We start from the raw sequence: 23,863 nt of genomic DNA on the forward strand, positions 1-23,863 counted from the left end.
GGCCAAGTGGAACTGATTTTGCATCCCAGAGCCTCCCGGAGCTCCTAACGAGATCTTGACTGGAGCCTGGCTTTAAACATTCTTTACAGCGGGTGATTGGGTCTTGATTTGCTGGGTGCATTCAGCTGAGTCACTGTCCCCAAACAATATGAGAAATAAAATGCTGGCCACGCTTGGATGGCCAGCAGATACCTCCTGATCCGTGGGGCCAATTACACGGGCCGCTCCCCGCAAGCAGGCCCAGTGCCCCCACCTCCAAAATAGTCCTGCTTAGAAACAGAAGGTGAACAGCCCCAGAGACAGAAAAGCTGTTTAGTGCCAGGCCCTGTGCAGGAATGGGGGGTGGGCATGGTTGGTGCTCTATTACAGGTGGGGAAACTGAGGCATGGAGAGTAAGGGGCCCTGTCAAGGTCACATGTGAGGGAAAGGCAGACTTGGGCCAAGGCCACATGTGAGGGAGAGGCAGACCTGGGCCAAGGTCACATGTGAGGGAGAGGCAGACCTGGGCCAAGGTCACATGTGAGGGAGAGGAAGACCTGGGTCTAGGAACCAGGTTGTCTGCTTGATGTTCAAATGGTGTGCATTCTGGACCCAGCTCTTCCATAAGCACCCCAGGGGGCTCTTGCTACCCTCACAAGTCCCTGCATAACAACTGTCATTCTCCCCCAGGGACAACCAGCCAACGACACGCAGGCCTGCCAATGGCTCTGGCTTTCTCTCTGGACAGCTCCCCTTCACAACCCTGACACCTGCTGCTGCTGGGGGCACGCTGGGGCAGCCCACGTTCCTGGGTCTACCTCTCAGCTCCACTTCCCACGAGACAGTCGCTGGCCCTGTCAGAGCCTCCAAGCCCTCACCTGTAAGATGGGAGTGACAGAGAATGCCCGTCTCGGGGGGGGTCCTTTGCAGGGCTTTAGCAGAATTGCCTGCTGTGAATGACCCGTGACTGAAGAGCAGACCAGCTCTCTGGGAGACAGCAGTCCCCCCAAGATCCGAAAGAGTGTGGCCCCTGCAAGGTCTGGAGGCAGAGCTCCTACCTGCACCCCTGGCTTGACAGGTGCTGCCATGACTTGGCAGGACGGAGTCACATGCTAGCCATCAAGTGCTTCCACCCAGAAGGGACATGTGCCACTTCTCCTGGCATCTCACTGACCATGTCGTGAGTCACCCCGTGGCATTACACGTCTCCCTGAGGGGGATGGATGAGGACAATAATCCTGTCGATGTGTTCAGGAGGAAGAGAAGCAGGACATGTGGGCAATCTGCCAGAGGAACCCCCACTCCACACAGGCACCATGAATCCCAGTCCACACACATACAAGTGGCTTTCTAGAATGTCACTTAGTGTCCTACTTCACCCTATCCTGCTGAGTGGGTGGAAGATTTCACCCCTGTCATTCTTTGGAGCTTTCTGCCTGGTCTGTGGTTCTGGTCAAGTTCCCAGGGTCTGGTGCAGTGCCAGGCTGTCAGGAGAAGAAAGCTCTAGTACCCTTTATCCCAGGCTGAATTGTGTCCTCCCCGCAATTAGGAGAAGTCCTAAGCCTCAGCACCTCAGAATCTGATGGTATTTGGATACAAGGCCTTTGAGAACTGATTAAATTAAAATAAGGCCATCAGGGTGGCCTTGGAAGAAGAGGAAATGTAGGCCCCCAGAGAGGCAGCAGGAATGTGCATGCGCAGAAGAAAGGCCAGCTGAGGATTGAACAAGTGTGCCAGAGAGAGACTGGACTCCAGGGAAGCCGACTCTGCCCACATCTTGATCCCAGACTTCCAGCCTCTGGAGCCAGGAGAAAAAATTATCTTTTTTTAGCCACCCAGTCTGTGGTACTTTGTTGCAGCAACACCAGCAGGCCAATACCCCAATGGTCCTGTGTTCACACCTGTTATCACTGAGGCCTCTGGTGCTCCTGGCTATGGGGACCTGCAGATTTCAGAGTTTGGCTGCGTCCACATCACACTTGGGCCAGGGGACCCCTTGGCAGCAGCCAAGGACCCTGTGCCCAGGGTCTTCCTTCCTATGCTCACAAGAGTGCTGTGTTATCCAGAGCCTGCCCTTATCCATGCTTGGGTCCTCAACATCCAGGGACACATAGACCTCATTCCCAAGGGAATCCCCACCTGTTTCTTTCCACCAGTCCCTGCTGCCTTCTGTAACCCAAGGGATTTGTGACAAAGTCAGGAGGTCATCCACCAGCTGTGGGCTTCCCTGGGCAAGGAAGGATAAGACTAAACTCCCACTGACATGGGAGAGAGAAGAAGGTGAAGATCAGGAAGGAAAAGACACAATTACCATCTCAAAATATTGTCCTGTCTCCTGCAAGTGACCCCTTGGGAAGACATGTTCTGATCCTCACGTTTCCATTAGGGCGAAGTTTGCTATAAACAAGATGGGTTTTCTCCCATGTTAAAGAAGCCTGTTGGTAGCAGCCCACTGCTGGTAGAGCAATACCACCATCCTTAGGGACAGGGATTATCGTTTTGTCTATTTGAGCATCCTTGATGGATGAGGGTGAACTTCCCAATGTCACCTCATCATCCAGAATGGCTGCTGGAGAAGCAGCCATCACATCTGCATTCCGGGAAGCAGGAAGGAAAAAGACAAGAGAACAAAGGAGCAGAGCTCCTAGCTGAGTTAGCTCCCCTTAAACAGTCTGTGCTAAAGAAAGTTTCTCCTATTTCTGCTAACACCCCACTGACCAGACTTTAGTCACATGAGTAACTACAGTGGGGGCAGAGAATATCACCTTATACCCAGGTGCTTCCCTGAACCACAAAACATCAGGGCGAGGTCACTAAGACAGGGAAATTAGGTATTAGGTGGCAATTGGTCATCTGATACCCTAGGACACTATGAGGAACTTGAAGGTCAGAGAGAAGACATGACTTGCCCCCCCCCCCAGTCCACACCCCGTGAGTGGCAGCAGTAGGGATGTAGAACTGGCACTTGGGCCACATACAATGAGCCCCATCACCATACCAAGGTCTCAGAAACCCCTGCATTCTGGTCAGTCTTCGGCATGATGTTTGTTACCATCCAGATACAACACACAGAATGAGGTCCTGGCAGAATAGAAGCGAGCAGGTCTTTTCAGGAAAATCAAAAATATGAATGGCAGACAGTGTCGGTGAGGCCTACTGGTAGAAGTTAACAGTGGTCCAGCCTCTTTGAAGAGCCTGTTGGCTCAGATTAGTTTCAACTATAAGAGAAAAATCCAAAGGGGTTGAAATCGAGTAGCCATTATTTCTCACTCATCCTCAAAAAGTCATCCTAAGGTGCAAAGTCCAAGGCGACTGCAGACGCATCAGCATCAGGACATGGGCTCCTTCTATCTTGCTGCACTTCCGTGAAAGGCTTTCATTACCAAGATGCTCTGTGACTCAAGATGGCTGCTACGATGCCAGCCTAGAAGAAAGGCACAGAGCCTGTCCTCTCCATAAGGAAGTTGCATGCATGCTTGTATTCCATTGGCCAGAACTTAGTCCCATGGCCACACCCACCCACAGGGACGGCTGGAAAATGTAGTCTTGATCCAGGAAGCTCTTTACCCAGCTTTTTAAAAAATCAGGGATTCGATTACAATGGAAGAAAAGGGGGGCACACTGGAGGACTCTGCCAAAAGACTGTAAGACTAATTAAAACTAATTAAGACTTTGTGCTCCAGTAATTCCACGTGCATGAGTTACTGAAAGCATATTTGAAAGGATGTTTGTCACTGAGTTGTCTACTGTCGCAAAATGTATCAGGAACAAAAACCGCCCTGCCACCTGACACGAAGGATCCCGAGATCAAGTGTCAAGTGAAGAACAGACAGACAGAACATCTACATTCCCAGAACAGGGTTAAGCGCATACACAAGTGTGAACACACACAGGAACCTCCAGCCTGCAGCAAAGCTCCTGGCCTTGGCAGTGCTTCTGGGGCAGGGGACAGGGAAAGTGAGGCCAGGGCGGGGAGGAGATTCATGCTCCACTGTGCACCTCCCTGCACAGGGTGAACTTTTCTTATGCATGTTACCTATTAAAAAACAAATTTTAAGATGGGCAGTAGGCTTCAAGCCTCTTTTTGTCTATGGGTGCCTCTCTGTTGACAGGGCTATTTGCTCAGGCATCGCACTGAGCAAACCCAGGCTATCACTCTGGCTTCTCAGATGGCACTGGCCTGTCCAGGCCTCTCTACCCAGCCCCCAATATGTGCCCTGCTTGGAATGCCCAGCAGGCTTCTAAGAAAGCTCTGAGGAGGAACCTCCTGGCCCACTCCTGGCCAGCTTTCTGTCCCGGATCCTGGGGAGCATGGCACTTTGGCCCCACAGTCACAACCTGTGTTGGTAATCCTTACAGCAGGCCTTGCAACACAGGCTTCTTTATCCCCATTTCACAGATGGTGAGCTGAAGCTAGGGGAGAGGAAGCAGCCAGTCCAGGAGAGCAGAGCAGAAGGTGCAGAGAAAGGACAGGACCTGCAGGGCGTACTCCAAACCCCACGCTCCCCAACAGGGTTGGGAAACGGCAACTCACAGAACCATGTTTCCCTTTCCACGATCCTCTTGTCTGCTCGGATGGGGACCCGAGATATGGGGCACTGGGATCCGACTGTCCTCCACTTCTCCAGCAGCCAGTCCAGGGCCTGAGCACTGGCCAGTGTTCCTCCATTGAACAAATGAAGGAGCCCAGAGCCTCCCAGGCGTTGGGACACAGAAGGACCTGCCAGGACCTCTGATCATCACAGGGTCTCACCCCAGCCCTCGGGCTCCTAAGAGGAACCTCTACAGCGACACCTTCTGTTCCTTTTTTTTTTTATTAAAAAATAGATCCAGAAAATATACACACTTCCGTCCACCTGCCGGAGTGGGCTTTGAGGAGGCCAAAGCGCAATGGGGAAGAGGCAGAGGGATGAGAAGAGCCAGACTGGTCCTAGTGCCCAGGCTTTGGAGAAAGGAGGTGCCCCCAGCCAGCCAGACCTGCCCCGGAGAGATCAGAGTCTGGGCCAGCAGAACAGGGAGAGAGCAGGTGGAAGGGGGAGGCAGCCCCCAGCTAGAGCAGAGGTGGCCAAAAGCAACTGGGGGCACAGAGGGCGAGACAGGGCCTGCCTGGGGCTGCTGCCCACACAAGGTCCCATGACCTCGTCCTCCTCCCCACCAGGGATTTGGCACTCCCTAGTCTTCTCTCCAACCTGCCCTCCATGGGCCCCACTAGGCCTTCTGGGCCACAGTGGCCATACTCAGGCATTGATGGCCTTCCAGCGCTCACTGTCTGTGCTGTTGATGCTACCCGTGTGGCAGGGCATGGAAGCAATGTCATCCAGGTAGGCCACCCCACCGGCTGAGTCAAACTGCGTGCTGGCGGCTCCTGCCGCCTCCAGGCCTTCCCGCCGGGCCACAGCGTAGGGCTGGGGCAGGTGCACATCTGGTTCTTCCGTCTCATCTACTTGGCATTTGTAGGAGAAGAGGATCTTGGGCTCCGAGCTGGTGGGGAGGAGAGAGGGGTGGTGGAGCCCCACTGTGTGGTCAGGAGAGGCCTCCTTCTCCAAACAGTAAGCCTTGCTGTCCAATGGCGACCCCAGGAGGTCCCCAAAGCTTGGACTCTGGAGTCCAATGGGACCTGTTTTAAAACTCAGCCTATGTGTGAGCTTGGACAAGGACACGTTTCTCACTTGCTTGTTTCTCACTGTAAAATGGGTACAACTCTGATCTCAAAAGGCTCTTTGCAAAGGGTAAACAAAGGTAAATTCTGGCCCGAGGGGCTCAGCAAACACCAGTGGCAACCTCCACCATGGCAGCTTTTATGACCACCTACTTGGTGCTCTCCTGGGCCATGCTGCTGAGCAAGGAGAGGGCAGGTGGAAGGGGGTCCCTCAATGCTCAGGGTAACTCTGACAGGGAAGAGCTGTACCCAATTTACAAAAAGAAGCCCAAGGCCAGGGAGATAAATGCGTGTGCAAGGTCCCACACAGATCAGGGCTGGGCTGATGAGAGCCAATCCAACCCCTCTCACCCCTCCTCTGATGCCTTGCCCACCCCCCTCCAGTCCCCCGCCACCTCTTCAGATCCAGCTTTTCCACCACATCAGAGGCCCAGGATCCAACCATCAATCCCCCATGTCCTTAGCATCCGGTCTCCCTGACAGGCATCCAAACACAAACAGGCACCTACGTGCACCTCCCCCATTATCCACTCCACACCAGCCTCCCGCAATCCTGCTCCCCTTCCCAGCCACTCCCAGTGAGCATCCAGGAGCGTGGTGATTTGTCTTCTCTGTTCCCTGTCAGAACGTGGCAGCTGCAGCAGTGCCCAGCATCTAATAGGTGCTCAGTGAATGCTTGCTGAAAGAGTGAGCGGAGTCTTCTAAAATGAAAAGCAAGCAAGTGTAGAACACTCCACATAGACACTCTCTTGTGGGGAAAGTGTATATGCCTGTGTGTGTTGCATACAGAATGTGTATATGCATGTATGTGCATGCATGTGTGCATATGCATATATGTGTGTATGCACGCGTGGGTACAGACATATACACACCATCTGTCTCATCCTTCCCAGTGCCTGAACTGGGTGGGAGTAGGGAGCCAGGGGACCCTGAAGCGGATGATGCGCATGCGCAGGGAGCTGGAGGCACAGTTCTGCAGGCAGCCACGCGGGGGCGCCCGTGGCCCTCAAACCACCAGCCGCTGGGTGGTGAGCAGGGCACGAGCTACCACCCCCCACCACTTCCCACGCCCCCTGCCTGCGCCACGCCCGCCCCATCCCGGTGGGAAAACTCACCCAAAGAAGCCTCGCAGGAAGGCCACGTAGATGAGGGGCGCAAAGAAGCTGAAGTAGAGAAATGTGGTGGCATCTACACAGCTGGGGGCGGGGCAGGAGGAGCGGATCAGGGAGGGGCCTTCTCTGAATGGGACCTGGGCTTAGCCTCCCCCTGCCCACCGCTCCCAGTCCCGCCCCGCCCCACCTACCAGAGCCCCTCGATGATGTCCGCACAGAGCAGCGCACTTCCCAGCCCCTGTAGCAGGTTGAGTAAGGCCAGGATGCCCGCGTACACATAGAAGCTCCTTCGTGCTGGGGGGTTGGGGACCGTGAGGCCCTGCCCTTGCCTCCACCCTTCATCCCCAGGAGTCACCTGAGGCCCTTCTGGGCCGCCAAGAAGACCCCTCCCTCTCACCAAGGGCTCTCCAGCAGAAGACCCTCCCCTACACCCAGCACCGACCCAGAGCCACCCACTGGCTGCTTACAAGGCAGGGAGATGCGCTCCTTCAGTGGGGTCTTGGGGAGCACGACCACCAGAGAGTAGACCTGCAGAGACAGAGCACGGCTGAGAAGGATGCTAGGGACACCAAGCCCAGAGCTAAGCCGGGGACCAAGACATCCAGACCCCTGCCTCAGGCTCTGAGACCCATGTAGCCACCCCCAGGGTGCCAGGCCCAGAAAGGGGGAGGGGTCCTCTCCACCTCACCAGGAAGAAGAAGCAGGAGCTGACCAGCCAGAACTGGCGGCCCCCATGCCCATAGATGTTGAAGTCCTCGGCCGACAGGTGGGCGTCAGGGTACAGGATTTCCAGAGTCCCCTGCAGGGGCAGGCAGGGGATGGCCTCAGTCTCCTACCACCCAGAAATCCTGGGGTCTCCCTAATACAAAGCACTCAAGAGCTCTCCACCACAGCAAGCTCAGCTCCCTGGCCGGGCCTGCTCCAGACTGCTCGTGGCCTCGCTCTACTCCCTACCCACTTGGCTCCAACACCCAGAGGAGGCCCTTGCCGTGGAACAGGGAACTGAGCTCGACAGGAGGTAGCCACTGCCAACTCTAAGGAAGGAGTCTCTAGATGTATAACTCTCAGTGTGGTCTGCAAACCTGTATGTTAGGGAACCTGGGCTGCTGTGACAACGGCAGTTCCAGGCATCCTCCCCGCCCCCACCCCAGGCTACTAGACTAGAATGGTCAGTGGGGGGTCAGAACCTGCCTTGTTAACAAGCACCCTAGGTAATTCAAACCTGGACCCAGAGCCAGGGAGCAGAGGATGCTCGGCCCTCAGTGACCCCTGGCCTCCTCCAGGGAGCCCCCCTAGCTGGCCCAGCCCCCTACCTCCCCTTTTACCTGGGTGACCGAGTAAGCCAGGGACAGCACCGTGGTGATGGCCAGCACCCGTTTGATGCTTGACTTGCTCTCCAGGTGACCTGGAAGAAACATGCTGGTCAGGGAGACAGAGCCAGCCGTGGGAGATTGTGGTGGGGTCAGTGCCCGCTAGGGAGGGACAGGGAGAGCGCTGGCCCCAGCAGCACACGCACCAAAGGCAAGGCCCAGGATGACCACACTCAGCTCGATGGCCAACAGGAAGAAGCGGGTAATCTCCCACAGGATCTGGACACAGAGTGGGCAGAGTGTCAGCCTGGGGGCCCAGTCACCCCTCTCCCTAGCGCCCCACACCACCCCCCCACCCTTGTCAGCAGGCCCAGCCACACCTTATCAGCAACAGTTGCAGCATCCGAGGTGCTGACCGTCATGGACACCACGGCTCGGGCGATGCCCACCAGCGCCACCACAAACACCTGGTAGGCAAGAGTGGGGATGCTATGATGGGGTCAGGGAATGAGACCACTGCGAGGCACAGTGCATCGCAGGAGCCTCAGATTCTCTGAGAACGGAAGGATTCCAAACTCAGAGTCAGGAGTGGGATGCAGGGAGGTGGGGTGACCCTCCACGGCCAGTAACCTCCACCTGGCCTTTCCCTCTCCGGCCTCAGTTTCCTGGCTATACCGGCAGCCTTAGAATGGCTAATGGGGTGACATGGAAGAGCCCCACAGCCAGGCTGGAATGCGAGCCCTGCTGCTTCCTGCCTCTGTGACCTCAGCCAAGGACCTGCACCTTTGTGCCTCAGTTTCCTCATCTATGAACTGGAGTGAATCCAGGACCTACTGTATTTGATGGCTCTGAGGAGCAAATGGGTAAATCGATGTAGCGGAAGTGAGCCTGGTAGCCGGTAAGGGCTGGGTACATATTTTCCTTCAGTGCCGTCATATTAGCACTTTTAATACCCAGCCATGGAGGAGAGGAGGCTGCAGGGAAGAGACCTCAGAGACCCTGGGGAACACTGCTGCCCTGATTTGGGGATGGGGTGAGACCCAAGGGAGTCTAGTGACAGGCACAGCTAGAACACCAGGTGCAGCCATTGGAAAGGAAGCTGGTGGGGCAGGGGGGTTGGTGGGGAGCAGGTTGTAAGTCCGGAGCTGCTGGGCTGCCTGGCTCCATGAGCACAAGACTGCTGACAAGGCCACCAGAGAGACCCCAGCTGAGAGGGAGACTAAGACTGTGCCCCCACAGTCTTATGGAGCCCCTGAATCCAGCCAGTCTGAAGCCCCGGGACTTGTCAGTTTCTCCATCAATACATTCCCTCCAGCTTCCATGAGTTTCACTTTGTTTTTCTGATACATGCAAACACAAGAGTCCTGATACATACACAGTCTGTCCTTTGTGCCACGAACCCCGTGTGGAACTCTCGGGGAGGCTGACACCACTCAAGAGGACAGGCTATAGAAGCAGCCAAATGCTGTGTGCCTACTGTATGGCTGGCTGCCAGCGGGCTAAGGCTAAGGGCGTGGTCTTCTTTGGTGCCGCAGGCTAAAGCAGGCCCAGCACACATGATATAGGAAGGAGGGCACCGAGGAACAGAAAGGCCAAGCCACCAGTGCAGGGTCATTTGGCACAGCTGGGGCCTGGAGGCAATCTGCCTGAGCCAATGCTCACCACTGTCTCCTGAGCTCTCTAGAAAGAAGTCCCCAGGAATACGAGGGCAGGGGCAGCACTGAGTCCCCTGGTACTGCTTCATGGAGGCATCAGTGGGTGTTCTGTCTGCGAGCATCTCTTCCCCTGCCTTCTACAAACGGCTCCCCAATTTTCCTCCAAGGGCCACCACCCTCTGCAGTGCACATGGCCTGGCTGAGTTGACGCCACCCTCCCAGTCCCCGAGTGCCCCTTTCCTGCTAGTCACAGAGATTGGCTCAGCGACCAACAGGGGATCCAAGGCAGGCCAGTCAGAGGGAGTCCCAGGTCTATACTAGCACCACCAGGAAAGCGGTCCTCTTCCATTGGCATGGGCAAAGAGACAGGATATCAGCTTACAGCTGCTCTTAGCTAATTTGGACACCGGCAAGGGAGGGTTCAATTCCCCTTTTCACCTACGCCCGTTGGAGTTAGGTTTTTCTGTCACCCGTCGGGAGTGAACTCACCAGGATATAGAAGGTGATAAAAATGGGGCTGGAGGTGACACGGATCTTGGCCCGAGCAAACGGAAGCTTCCAGAGCAGGAAGATGAAGAAGAGCACATTGGGGATGAGCAGCAAGAGGTCCCAGTACCGGACCCTGGCAGATGGGGACAGAAGCCAGCCACCTGGTAAAGTTCTGTCTGCAATCCCCCGTCCCCGCCCCCATCACACACACCACACCCATGCATGCTGCGCACAGGGGAAACCCACTCAGGGCCATAGCCTGCCTCACCTGGAGGTTCCGATATCCTTGTAGAGCAGCAGCAGACAGCGATGTGGCACACTGATGTTGGGTGCCACCGGTGGGGGCAAGGCTGTGCTCCCGTTGGCCCAAATCACCTCTTCCAGGATGTCCATTCTGCCAGCAGCCGGCCCTGGGGGAGTGAGAGCCCCCACGTCAGTAGCGCAGTGGCTGTGTGGCCTTGCATCTCTCGTATCAGGTTCCCAGTAGATCCCAAGAGTGGTTACCTACCATGGGCTGGTGGACCACTCTCCCGCCGACCAGGCAGAAGTTGAGGTGTGGCTCCCCCACATGCCACAACACAAGACCCGGACAGGGGCCCAGTCCGCTGCCTTGGCCTCTGTCTCATGACCCACACACAGTAAAGGCCACTCCCAGTGACTGAGGCTTCCTCTGTGCCAGGCACAAAAAAGCTGGCTACTCGGCATGACCCCAGCTCCTCCCCCTGACCCTGGGGGTCTGGGAGATAGACAGGGAGCAGAGGGGCAAGGTCCCTGTGTCCTTGGAACCGGACTAACGACAGCGTCCACCCTGGGAGGCTGTGGTGGGCACTGAAGTGAGATCTAGCGCCCCCTACAGCCCGCATACACGCAGTCCTCAGAGTCCTCCGCACACAGCCCATTGGAGGAAGGCGGGGTACTGACTGTTTGCAATCCCGCAGCCACTGAGCGCCAGAGTGGGGCACCGTGTGCACCTCAGGCAGACCACACCCCTTGCCATCCTCTGCTGCCTCCCTGGAAAGGGAGACACAAACCAGGGGGACATGCATTGTGCCAGGAAGATGCACAGGAGGTCTCCAAGTGGAAAGGGGGAGGAGAGACATGGCATAAGGGGCCCCCCCTGGCAGAGGGAGCTGTGTCTGCAAAGGCAATGATAGGGAGGATGCCAGGAGACATGGGAGTCAGCAGGGGAACCCACATCCAAGAGCCTCTGAATGAGAGGTGAAGAGTCCAGCCTTGAAGACAGGAGAGCTGGTGGCGTGGGGCCTTAGGAGCCCCCTGGACCAGACAGGCTCCCAGGTCGCTGGACTCTCAGGGACTGGACCAGAGCTGGGTCCACAGTGACAGCAACAGGGACTTCCTTGGGGAACTCAGGGGGGTGCAGGGCAGGCGAGCCTGCCGTGGCCTGGGCATCAGGACATAACAGACACCAGAGTTAAAAATAATGACCAGAAGAGATGAAGCCTTATGACCTGGAATCTCCACTTCTGGGTACATTGTAACTGCCCAGGGCTAGCAATGGCCCAGACGCCCGCCCTCAGCAGTATGCACACGTACGTGGTGCCACTCATACAAGCAGAACAGAAAGAGAAAAAACAGGCCACTCCTATGTCAGCGACATGACAGGGCCTCATGGGTATGGGGCCAAGTGGGGCTAGCTACGAGTGCATGTGTGCGGCCTGAGCCACGCACCAACCCAGGTGAGGGTCACCTTTGTGGAGGATGGAGGGCATAGTGGGGGCGGGGGGGGCATTCCAGCTTCTAGTGCTTGATGGTGGAGTGGGTAACACAGGTGTGCTCACTGTGGCAAAATTCATTGAGTCTATGGTCTGCGACTTTTCTAATACTGATTTACACGTCAGTAAGTTTTAAAAAAAATTAGAAAGAGGTATTCTGTTCACACTCTAACAGCACAGGTCTCCCATTCAGCAAGGAGCAGGCCAGGTCGCTGGGTCCTTGCACCCTGTTGCCATGGGCAAATGCCCTCAAATGCCATGGGCACCCATGTCTATGCTGTCACTAAGGCTACCCCTCAAATGCCATGGGCACCCATGTCTGTGCTGTCACTAAGGCTACCCCTGAGCACCAAGAGGCCCGGGATGAGGGCTGCAGGGGACACAGGGCCTCCCAGCTACTGTTCCAAGCCACGGAACACAAGTGCTGCCTCTGGCTGAAAGGGACAGGAGACCAAAGCAGATGGGCTGAGACCTGGGGCACCGACCCCTCGTCCTTCTCCTCAACAGGCCAGTCTCTGGCTCTGGGGTCACATCCCCACCTGCAACTTGAGGCCAAACCAACAGGGAAAAAGAACATATGCCCAACACACATAGTAGGTCCAAAGAAAGGATGCATTCTTCATGCATTCTTCCACCAGCCAGGTAGCCAGCATGAAAACCATGTTAACGGAGGAGTGGGACCAAACGATGAATGGGTGACACAGTAGAGACTACCAGGGTCCTCAATACCCACCCCTACCCTTTAGTACTGGGGCCCATGGATTTTACCTTACATATGGCTTCCCAGGATGATGGCTATTTTCCGAGCTTCTATTGCCACCATATGGCCTCATGACCAAGTTTTATTGAGTAGTTAATTTAATGAGTTGGTCCATTTTAGGCCAAGCAATCTCCTTTCCTATTGCCTGGAATAGGGATGTGGTGGCAGGAGCAACAGCAGCCACCTTAGACCGCAAAACTGAAACCATGTATTGAGAACAAGAGAGAAAAGAGAAAAAGTGTCTGGGTCCCAGACCAACATGCCTCCAGGCATATCTTGGACAGCTTGAAAACAGACCATCACGCAATATGCAGGAATAATCTACTGTCTTGTTTCCTGACCTTTGTTTCAACAGCTAAGCCAGAATCCCAATGAATATGAAGAGGTACTGCTTTGGACTGGGTTGTCAGACAAGCTGACATTTGCACTAGATCTACATAATTGAGAAGGAACCAGACTTGGGAAAATATGGACAAAAAGCACACCTGGGAGAGAACAGTGAAAGCAAATGCCATGAGGTACAAACAGGCTTGGCCTGGTCAAAGGGCAAGAAGCAGGCCAGTGTGGGTGGTGGGGAGATTAGAAAGGCCAGCAGGGCCAGGTCACACAGGACCATATGGCCACCTACACTGTGACTGCAGTCTGAATGCAATGAGAAGGGTGTTACAAAGGCAGGTGAGAGGGTCCCATGTCCACATGGAGAGGATCCCTCAGAATGCCAAGGAACATGGAATGGAACCGGGGGAGGGAGGCAGGGAGACCAAGGAGCCACTGTACCAGTGCAGGCAGGAGGATGGTGGCTCGACCAGTGGCTGCGGTGGGAGTGGAGTGGAGGGATCTGGGATACCCCTGGGAGGGTCAGCCAACATGAACAGCCCACAGACCCCGAGGGAATGCGGGAAGAGAGCAAGAACTGGTGACTTCTGGCCTGGCTACTGGGTATTTTATACCAGTTAGCCCAATGCTGCTAACGTGTCCCCAACAAACACGGCCCCCTTCTCCCCAGCTATCAAGGTGTAATTTTATTCCAGGACCCCTCCGTGATGCCCTGCTGCATAGGCAGGGGCCCTGCCCCTGGGCCAGAAGCTAAATCTTAACAACAGTAAGCTAATGGCCTTGGGAAAGGGCAGTGTGGAACAGAACTGGACACCTCAGTAGCACACAGGAGTTCTCCAGATTGACATGGGGATGGAGGGGGTGGGGTGCTACGATTTTTCGTGGACAGGGTCCAAGGCTGCCACATGTCCTGCAACACGTGGGACAGCCCACCAAATGAATGATCGTCTTTCCCTTTGCCAACAGTGCCCCGAAGGGAGACTCTGATCCACGTGTGGAGGGGCATTCTCCTTGCTGGTGCCAAGTTTAGGCAACGGCAGGTGATGAAATATGGGGCAAGTCTCCCAAGAAACATTCTCCTCGCTGACAGTCAGACACCCTCCAGGAGGAAAGCCCTTTCTTGGCACCTGCATGGGGCCCTTGAGGGTCTGCTGTGTGAACATGGCCATGCTGAGCATGGGGTGTGCCACTCCCCCCAAGACTTCTGTGACCTGGGAGGATGACTGATAAGTGACCTGAGTTGAAGGAGACAGATTCCACCTCCCCCTGCGCCCCTCACCATTCTCTGTGGAGCAAACTTCAGGTCCCAACAACCCAACACCAGCTCTGGCCTAGGACGGGGTGTCAAGCAGTCCTAGGAGAGGCAGGCCCCAGAGGGCAGGCGAAGCACCCAGTAACTGCTGAGAAGCCGAGAGGTCTCTTGTGGCCAAAAAAAAAAAAAAAAAAAAAAGCCAGTGAGGATGACCAGGGCCAAGCAGCAGGAAGAATCAGATAGAGTCTGATGGGGGAAGCATCACTTGGTTTTGCCTGTCCAGCCCCTCATTTTCCTGACAGGGTAACCTCAGCTCCCCAGGTTTCTGTCCATGAAATTGAGGGACAGCTGACTCAAGCCCTTCACAACGCCCAAGGAGTGTGCTCATGATCTAAGCCTGGCTTATCAGGACACTCCACTGTCCTGGCCAATGAGAATCAGCACAGGACTTGCTGTCATTGCTAGGAACAGATACTTTCCACTCCAAGTGTCATGGTACCAGACAGCTGGACCACTCTGACCCCACATGTGGGTACCCACCTGAGAATAAAGCCAACACAGAGGGATGCAGAGCTGAGAGGCAGATGGAAATCCATACTGGGATAGAGCCTCACATGAGCTCCTGGATCTAGCCAGACCTGAAGCTAGTACTACTCCTGCACTCTTTTTAGGCATAAAATCCCACAAATTCCCTTCTCTACTTACATCTAGTTGAGTCTGATGTCTCTAATTCACTAAGGAGAACCTTCTGGCTGACATGGGTTATGGAGTCAGACAGATTTGGGCTGCACTTCTGGCTCAGCCATTATGTGGCTGTGTGACCTTGAGTGAGTCATTTCTCCTCTCCCCGTGTCACAGGGACAAATAACACCTTCCCAACAAAGTTGTCAGGAGGATCAAACAAGAACAGAGAAGTAAATGCCTAAGAAAGGTCACACCTCGGTAACTGCTGCCTTTTTTTCCCAAGAGGAAGGGTTGGGGGATGTAAAGGGAAGAAGGATTCACTTGGAGGGCAAGGGCCCCTTTGGAAGGTGACTGCTCCACCAGTGCCCCCTGCTGACTCAGTGGCTGCAGCAGACACCCTCCCTGAGCCCTCCCAGCTGCGAGGGAAGGACTTCTGTTATCTCCTTGGACAAAGCTCTGGGCCTCCCAGCTACCTGCCAGGTTGTCTATTTCCAGTGCCCAGGCCCCCAAGTGGTGACTTGCCAAGTGCCCGTCTCTGGGAGCCAGTTTCTCCACCTATAGATGGAAGGCTCTGGGCTCTAGAGCGACGCTTCTCACACCTGAACGTCATGAACGTGCAGATTCTGATGCAGCAGGCCAAGGGCGGGGATGACGGCCCACATTGCTAATATGATCCCAGCTGGTGCCTTTTCTCTGCTGGTCAAAGAAGCACTGTTGGCTTATGAGGCTGTTGGCCTTACCAGAATTATCACTGTGTGTCAAAGCTTGTAAAATAACTGAAGCAACAATAAAAAATAAAACAACAATGCACACTACCCTCAGACACAGGGCTAGATGCTTTACACACTTAGTGACACTCTCAACTATTACACTACCTCTGCGTGAGATGGAACTACTCTTGTGCCCATTGTACAGAGGGGGAAAGGAGAGGCACAAGAGGGTTAAGTCACTGGCCCCATATTCTCCTCCCCACACCTTGGGCAAGCTCCAGGGCTTGGGAGCAGAAGCCTGGGTGGTGACAGAGAAGTAAGGGGTCTGCAGGCTCAGGAAATGGGGGACAGAAGATGGGACAGGGGACAGGAGACAGTGAGAAGGCTGGCTGAGGGCAAGAAGAAGTAGAGCCCAGATTCGAGGGATGGAATTCGCAGAGGAGTTTCCTGGAGGCTGAGTGGCTTAAGGCAAACGCAGGTCTTTCAGGACCAGGGAAACCGGAACAGACTGTTTCTTCCACCTGGGAGGTACTTTCCTGACCTTGTTAACATTCCAGAGGCCATCTTCCCACTCTCCACTTGGGCCTCCAGCTCCTTTCCATCCTCCCTCTGTGGCCAGCCTATGGGGCAGGACCGGCTCCAGTCACACAGTGACTGGTAATGAACCCCTGGAGAAGATCTTCCCTTCTCTGGGCTTCAGCTTTCCCGTCTCTCATCTGTGCAATGGGGTTAACCAGGACTAGATGGAAAACCCCAGAGAAGACAGAAAGCCCTGAGCAAAAAGGGAGAGGCTATACTTCGTAGTTGCTGCAATGCCCCCTCAGTGCTTCTGACCCTTAGCAGACAGGCGAGATTATCGTAACCCTGGAAACAAAACAGATTAAGAAGTTTCCATAGGACAGACGCCAGCCCCTCATCCTTCAGGCTTGCAGGTGTGGGGAGGGGAACGCTGTTCCAGACAGGCCACTCTTGGTAAACTGCCAGGAGCCCAGGCAGGAGTCCCCAGGACGAAGGGAAGCCCCTCCTGATTTGCCCCCTGCCTGCTGCCGTGCCTCATGCCTTCCATCCTCCAGCCCCCTGGCTTCCACCTTGTTCTCCAAGCTGCTAAGCTTCCTCCTACCTCAAGGCTCTTGTTCTGGCCTTTCTGCCGGTCTCATCATTCAGGCCACCTCCTCAAAGCCCTCCTTAACACATCTCCCTCAGCTAGCCCGCCCTGAGGCCTCCATCTGAAGTGGGTCCTGATGTGTTTACTGGCTGCCCACCCCAGGCGTGCTCATGACCCAATCCTCTAGAATAGTCCCTGGTACAGAATAAGTTCTCAACAAAATGTTACGATGGGGACAGATGAACCTCCAGCAGAGTGCAGCCAAGCCCTTCCAGGGGAGTGGGAGAAGGATCACCTGGGAAGACCCTCAGCCCCTCCACTACCACAGATGCAGAAAGCAAAGTACCCCTCCACCCTCCTTCCCCTGGTCCCATGGACGCAGCACTTCTGAGCTTCCCAGAAGGCCCCTGCTGCAACAGCAGCCCTAGCTGCATAACCACCACCTCCTGCCCCTTTCCGGCTGCTGAAGGCCATGGCAAAGTTGGAGGCAGGTCCTGGCTCCTGTCTGTGGACCGAGGCACAGGCCCAAATGCAGGGCCACTGACTCTAGACTCTTCCTGCACAGTCTCAAGCCACTGGGTCCACCATCCCTGCTGGCTGGCCAGCCCTGGCCCTGCGCAGCTGTAGGTGTGCTCACTGCCCCTCACCGAGCGCTCTGCCACCCCTACCCCTCCGGGCCTTCCCATTACCCGTCGCCTCTTCCTGTGAGTCCTCACCCAAGGGGCCCCCTTGGCCCTCTGAAACCTCTCCAAGGGGGTCCTCTGAGGCTTCGCCCTGAGCGGGAAGGGGTCACTCCCGGAAGAAGGAGCGGCGACAGGTGGGCCCCGGTCGAGCCGTGGGGATGGCAGTGGAGGTCCTGGTCAGCTCCCGGCTCTCCCGCAGCTGTCGCGGGTAGTCACTAGATGCACCCGGGCTCTGGGTGCTCCCTGCCGGGTAGGGGCTGTAGGTGCGGCGGAGGCCAGGGGGCGTCCCTGCAGTGGCGGTCCCAGCCGCGAAAGAGGGAGGGGGCGCCCAGCCCCGCCGTAGGGCTTCAGGACGGGCGGCGACGGGGCTCCCCCTCCAGGTGTGGCGGGAAAAGATTCCCTTCTTACCTGAGGGCCCCGGGCCGTGCTCAGGCCCCGCAGCCCGGGCCGCTCATTCGCCACCGAAGAGAGCGCCGACGAGGCGCCGGCCCCGGGAGTCTGGCCTCCAGCGCCCTGGGCAGGCTGTGGGGCCAGGGAGCGTCGCGCAAGAGCCGCTGGCAGCCGGCTCCGCAGAAATGGGGGTCCGGCAGGAAAGGGGAAACGCGGTCAGCGCACCGGGCCCACCGGCCCCCAAAGAGCAAGCAGCCTCTCCGGGCAGCGGCGACCGGAAAGCAGCAGCGACCTTTTCGTTGGGCCAAAACTGCGAAAACAGCCACGGCCCCTACTTATAGCACTCAGGCCCGCCCCCAGACCCCAGTAGCCTATAGAAATGGAGCTCCACCAAAAAGAGGGCGCAAGCCGCGGGAAAAGCCAATTAGATCCCTAAGAGGCGGGGCGACCCGCTGACCTCTTAAAGAGACAGGAAGCTAGCACTGCCGGGGAGGAAAGCAGCGCCGGGGTAGGGACGCTGCTGCGTACCTTGCCCTGAAGGCGGCCAGGATCGCGGACCCGAGAGCCGAGGACGCTGCCGCCTCTTGGCCCCCGCGCCTGCCAGCTGTCAGCAGCTGTCAACGGACCCTCTCGCTCCAGCCTGCGCTCCTCCTCCCGGGCCCGGCGGCGGCCCGACCGTCCAGGGAGGAGCCTCCGCGGACCGCCCCCTCGCGTGCCACCGCCTCGGGCGCCCCGCAGCGGCTGTGGGGCCGGGTGACCTTTGGTCACCTGGCTGAGGAAGGAAGGGTAGGGACAACCCCTCCCCCGGAACGACGCGCTTCCACAGCACGCCACGCCGCCTCCACGTCCACCATCAAAGCGCGCTGGCATCCGGGTTTCAGGCACTCATTTTCACAACCTTGCAGGGTGGTTGTTATTAGTCGCCTTTTCAAAGGAGGAACCTGCGGCTTAGGGACGTTAAATAACTTGCCCAAAGCACACAACTAGGAAGTGGCAGAGCCTGGACGCGGGGGGTTTGAACCGCTCCTCGTCTCATCTCTAACTTCGACGGTTCTTCAGACAACTTCCTCTGGGAAGCCTTCGGCGATTGCCCCATCCTTACGCTTCTGACATCTATGCTGTGTTCCTGGCGGGCTCCTCACGCTGGCCCTGCGTGGCCCTCCCACGTCTGAGACCTCCTCTCCCACCCATTCCCCTCCTCAGTCGGCATGCTCCAGCCCACAGTGCTTTCTGTTTCTCTTCTTTGAATATACCGAAGCTTGTCCTGCCTCCCTCTCTTGCACCCGTCCCATAGGGCTGGCTTCTTGTCACATGACAAGGACTCCTTCCTGACTCCCTAGCTGAAGTAACTGTGCAGTCTCTGTCACATAATGCCCCTCTATTTCCTTCCAAGCACCATCTCTCTAACATGATTATATTCATTTACTTGCTTCCCAGTTCATCAGCCACCCTCCACTAGAATTGTCAGTGTCATGAGGACAAAACCATGTTTGTCACATTCCTTGCAACATCCTGAGGCTGACTTGGCGCCTGGTGCATATTGTAGACACCCACTTATCACAGTAACCCCAAGACACACACCCCGTGATAACACAGCTGCTTGACAGTTGGGCTGGAATGAGATTGGCCCCATTCTTCTAAAACAGGAGATGGAGTCACCACCTCATTACAGTTTGGGATTCGGTTAGTCTGGGACTTTCCCAGCCTGGACCATGGTCAGCTCAGTGTGCACAGTTTCTGTAGGTGCCAAGAGGGGCCATGCTCCAGGGCTGTGTGGGGAGTCAAGGTCAACTTCTAGAGTTGCCAGGAAGCTAAGAGCATCACCACTATTCACAATTAATTGGCAAAAACAAGTCCTAGGCCACTCCTAACCTCCAGGGGGCAGGAAACGTCCCTCCTACCATGTTCCAGGAAGAAGAAATGGAATAACTGTGACCAGCCCAAAAGACTACCCTCCATCTTGTGTGCGTGTGTGTGTTAACACAGTACAGACTTTCCAGGGCAGGGAATTTGCTATTACTATTGCAATGGCCAATTCTGCATTCGGTATTCTGAGTTTGGGACCTCATGTGTAGGGATTTCATCTGTGGTGTAACTGAGGGTATCTATTTCATCCTCTCCCCTTCGGGGCAGAATCGGTCTTATTCACTGCAGTATCCCCTACATATAGGACAAAGTGTGGTGTCAATGAAGTTCAAGAAATGGTGGTTTGAGAAACAAAGATCTGACTCCCAAGTTCAAGCCCTACACAGGGCTCAAGGGTGGCCATGCTCTCTGGGCCATTGCTGCTACAGGGCCAGACTCCATGAAAGCAATGGAAATCTGCAAATAACAGAAACAACACATGGCCCTCAGCTGTCAGAAGAAAAGTCAGGGCAATTATTGTGTAATCATCGAGGACAAAGGAGCAGCCAGCAAGGCTGAATTTTCCCAGAGTTTTGAGGTCTGAGTTCTGAGGTTTCCCAGAGGTGAAGGTCCAGTGAAAGACCCTAAAACTTGTCCCCATCCACCCACCCACCTCAGCCAGAATAGTAAGTACAAAAAACATTATCACCTAGCAGGGGAAATGCAGAGATGAGCGCTATCCATGAAGACCTAAAGCATATGGAGTTGCGGGTAAACCCCATCATATCCCTAATGAATTAATCAGTCTGAACTTAAAACAATACAGAGAGTGGCAGTGGATTGCTATAGACTCAATCAAGGAGTAGCCTCAGTTGCAACTTCCGAGCTGGTGTCCTTACCGGCATCCATTGGCATGGCCTCAAACACCCAGCAGGGGCCTGCGATCTGACCATATGTATCAGAAAGTGTTGGCATTCACAGGGAAAGATAGCCGCTCACATTCACGGTCTTGCCCCAGGCCAGTGGTCCCTCTACCACCTTTGTCATAATATGGTCCAAAGGGCCCTAGCCATCTGGACATTTGAGAGAACATTGCATTGGTTTACTGTATCCATGATATCCTACTACTCTGGCCAGCTGAATGAGAAGTAATAAGTATATGAATACCTCAATGAGACCTAGGTGCTCCAGAAGGTGGAGGATAAGCCCTGTGAAGACATGGTGTCTTGCCACGTCAGTGGAGTCTAGCGGTCCAGGACATACCAAGATGTCCCTTCCAAAGGACAAATGATTGCATCTCACACACCCCATTGCAGGGAATGAGGCACAATGCCAGAACCCACTCTTTGGGTTCTGAAAGCAGTATATTCTACACCTGAGAATTCTGCTCTGACCTATACATCCCTGGTCAATGTAAAAGCTTTCAGCTTTGAGTGAGGCTCACAGCAGGAAGGGGCTGTCCCCTAGGTCACAGGAACCATGGACTCTGTAATATTAGGGCCATATAGGGCAGGTAAATGTGCTGTGTATATTTATGGCAAGCCCTCATGGGAAAACCAGAATGTATACCTCTAGGGTTCTAGAGGCAGGCCAGGCTACCTACACCCAAAAATCATATACAAATTCAAAAAGCAATTCCACTGGGGCACCTGGATGCTCAGTGGGTTAAGCCTTTGCCTTCAGCTCAAGCCATGATCCCAGGGTCCTGGGAACAAGCCCCGCCTTGGGCTCTCTGTTCAGCAGGGAGCCTGCTTTCCCCCCTCTCTCTGTCTGCCTCTCTGCCTACTTGTGATCTCTCTCTGTCAAATAAATAAATAAAATCTTTAAAAAAAAAAATTCCACTAGGCTGCTGGCTTCTCATGGAGATAACTAGGGGACATCAAGTAACCATGAGGCCAGGGCTGTCCCTGATGAACTGGGTTCTATTGGGCTTGCTAAGTTGTAAATTCAGGTGGGCCCAGCAGATTATAAGCGACCCACTGTAGCTCCACATCACCTGCCCCTGTCACACCAGCCACCTCTCCCTCACTCACACCTATGACCTACTGGGAGGCCCCTCATGACCAGTTGACAAAGGGGAAAGGCCAAGTTCAATCAGAGATGAGTTGGCTCCTTATTGGATACAGTGCCTAGACCAGGAGCAGCCAGAGGGAGATCTTGAGGATGAAAGCCACAGGGTGAAGTTCCCCACTGGGGTCCCCAGTTCTCCATTCCATGGGCATGTTCACAGGGTTGGCTGTGTGGCCTCAGGACATGGCAGCTGGGTTCCACGTGACTGAGTAATTTGACAGAGAGAGGGAGACAGAAAGGGAGAGCAAAGCCACAATCCTTTTATAGCTTAAAATGACAAAATGACATCCAGTCACTTCTGCCATGTGCTATTGGTCACACAGATCGATGTTGATCAGTGTGGCAAAAGATTACCCAAAGGTGTGACTATAAGACGGTGATCATCAGGGACCATAACAGGCTTCCCCAACCCTCTTCCACATTTACATTTCTCCTACCCTCCTCCCATTAGTATGTAAACATGCCCAAGTATCATCTCAAAAAACAGCCCTTCCTCAGAGACCTCACATCCCACTCTCCTACTGCTCTGCCATTGCCCAACTTCCCCAGAGTTGTTCATCTTCACCCCCTATTACTTCCCAGCACCTTCCTCCTTAACCCACTCCAGTGTGGTGTTCAACACTGACCCAGAACAGACCTGCTCTCGCCGGGGCCACCAGTGTGGTTCCTGAACCCTACCAAACATGACTCTTGGCAGCTTGTCACCTGCTGACCTCATCTACCATCTTTATATCCACAAAGATTTCATTTTTTTACTATTTATTTGACAGAGAGAGAGAGTGTGTGCACAAGAAGTGAGAGCAGGAGAGGGAGAAGCAGGCTCCCCGCCAAGCAGGGGGTGTGTGAGTTTCCATCCCAAGACCCTGGGACCACGACCCGAGCCAAAGGCAGTCACCTAACCTAACCAACTGAGCCACCCAGACACCCCTCCATCTACCAGCACTGTGAGAGATCTCGAGGCAGAGGCACCCAGCTAAACCACAGCCAAATCCTGGACCCACAGACACTCAGATAATACACAGTCATCGTTTTAAGTTGCTGGATTCCAGGATAATTTGCTATGCGGAAATAGATAACTAATATAATCCCACCCATGATCTCTTCTCCGGCTTCTCCTCAGCAGCTTTCAGTATCCCATCTCCTGACGAGTCCTTTGTTGGTGCTTCCTGTCTTCCAGGGTTTCCCAAGTCTGGGAAACCTCTCTGGGCCTTCTCTTCTCACTGCACTCACTCCCTGGGCGGTCCAGCCACTCTCCAAATGATCAACAACCACCGCCTGAACCCTCTCTCAAGCCCCAGACCTGAACACTGAATGGCCTCCTGGATATCTCTACTCAGGGCCCATGTTTAACACAGCCAGAAACAAACTTCTCCTCTTTCCCCCCAAAACAACACAGTCGGATACAAACTTTTCCTCTTTCCCTCCCGCACTCCCCATCTCAAGTGGTGCCATCATCCACCCCTCTCCCGAGTCAGAATCCTGGTGTCTTGCTGGATGTCTTCCTGCCATTTTGCTGTCCTTAATACCCAACGCCAGTAGATTCTATCTCCTAAATGTTCTTGGATATTTCCAGTGCTCACAATCCCTCCCGCACCTACACGGGATTCCATCCAGAGATGCTGGGTCCGTACAGAAGTACAGGGACTGACGGACATCCAGCCCCACCCTCCTCACCAGGGGCCCTGCCCTAGCCTGAGGTGCTGGTCTAGTTGGAGAAAGAACAGCCGCCACAACTCACAGCTTGGGTCAATCCACCACCACCCAGGAGCAACCTGAGCGATTTCCATCACAAGCTGTTTAACCCAAACTACAGACTTGCTCAGAGATCCCCGCTGTGCCAGGCTCTCTCCATCTTTACAAATGACGTTCTTTCTGTCTGGACCGCCTCTGCATCTCTGCTTTCCTCTGTGAAAACAGCTCCCACTGGAATATCAAACTGTGGCTGACAATCCTGGGGCTGTTTGGGCGCTCTAAGAATTCAGCCTGAGAGCTTCCGGAGTAGTTAAAAGAGACCTGCGGCTGATGAGACCTCAGAAAACAGGCCTCAGCTGCCTCCTCTGTAAAAAGGCCACAGGGCGAGCGAGGTCACGC

At 55.0% G+C, this 23,863-nt stretch overlaps 1 protein-coding gene across 6 annotated transcripts; it reads right to left on the minus strand.

The window, feature by feature from the left end:
• Window positions 1-4,779: 4,779 nt before the first annotated feature.
• On the minus strand, window positions 4,780-23,849 carry TPRA1 (transmembrane protein adipocyte associated 1). Of its 6 annotated transcripts, none has more exons than XM_082747068.1 (12): window positions 23,588-23,849; window positions 14,313-14,452; window positions 10,473-10,614; window positions 10,205-10,337; window positions 8,441-8,527; window positions 8,267-8,339; window positions 8,076-8,155; window positions 7,439-7,549; window positions 7,218-7,278; window positions 6,942-7,044; window positions 6,754-6,834; window positions 4,780-5,460 (listed from the first exon to the last, which is right to left on the minus strand). In XM_082747068.1, exons 3-12 carry the CDS (start codon window positions 10,595-10,597, stop codon window positions 5,217-5,219), a joined length of 1,098 nt encoding a protein of 365 aa, XP_082603194.1. In that variant the 5' UTR covers window positions 10,598-10,614; window positions 14,313-14,452; window positions 23,588-23,849; the 3' UTR covers window positions 4,780-5,216. The 6 variants fall into 6 exon arrangements, with proteins under 6 accessions (XP_082603194.1, XP_082603189.1, XP_082603193.1 ...); XM_082747063.1 differs by lacking the exon at window positions 14,313-14,452 and adding an exon at window positions 11,126-11,215 and having other exon boundaries at window positions 23,545-23,849; XM_082747067.1 differs by lacking the exon at window positions 23,588-23,849 and adding an exon at window positions 17,474-18,179.
• Window positions 23,850-23,863: the final 14 nt, after the last annotated feature.

Source organism: Mustela nivalis, assembly GCF_964662115.1.
Source record: "Mustela nivalis genome assembly, chromosome: 1".
Taxonomy (NCBI): domain Eukaryota; kingdom Metazoa; phylum Chordata; class Mammalia; order Carnivora; family Mustelidae; genus Mustela; species Mustela nivalis.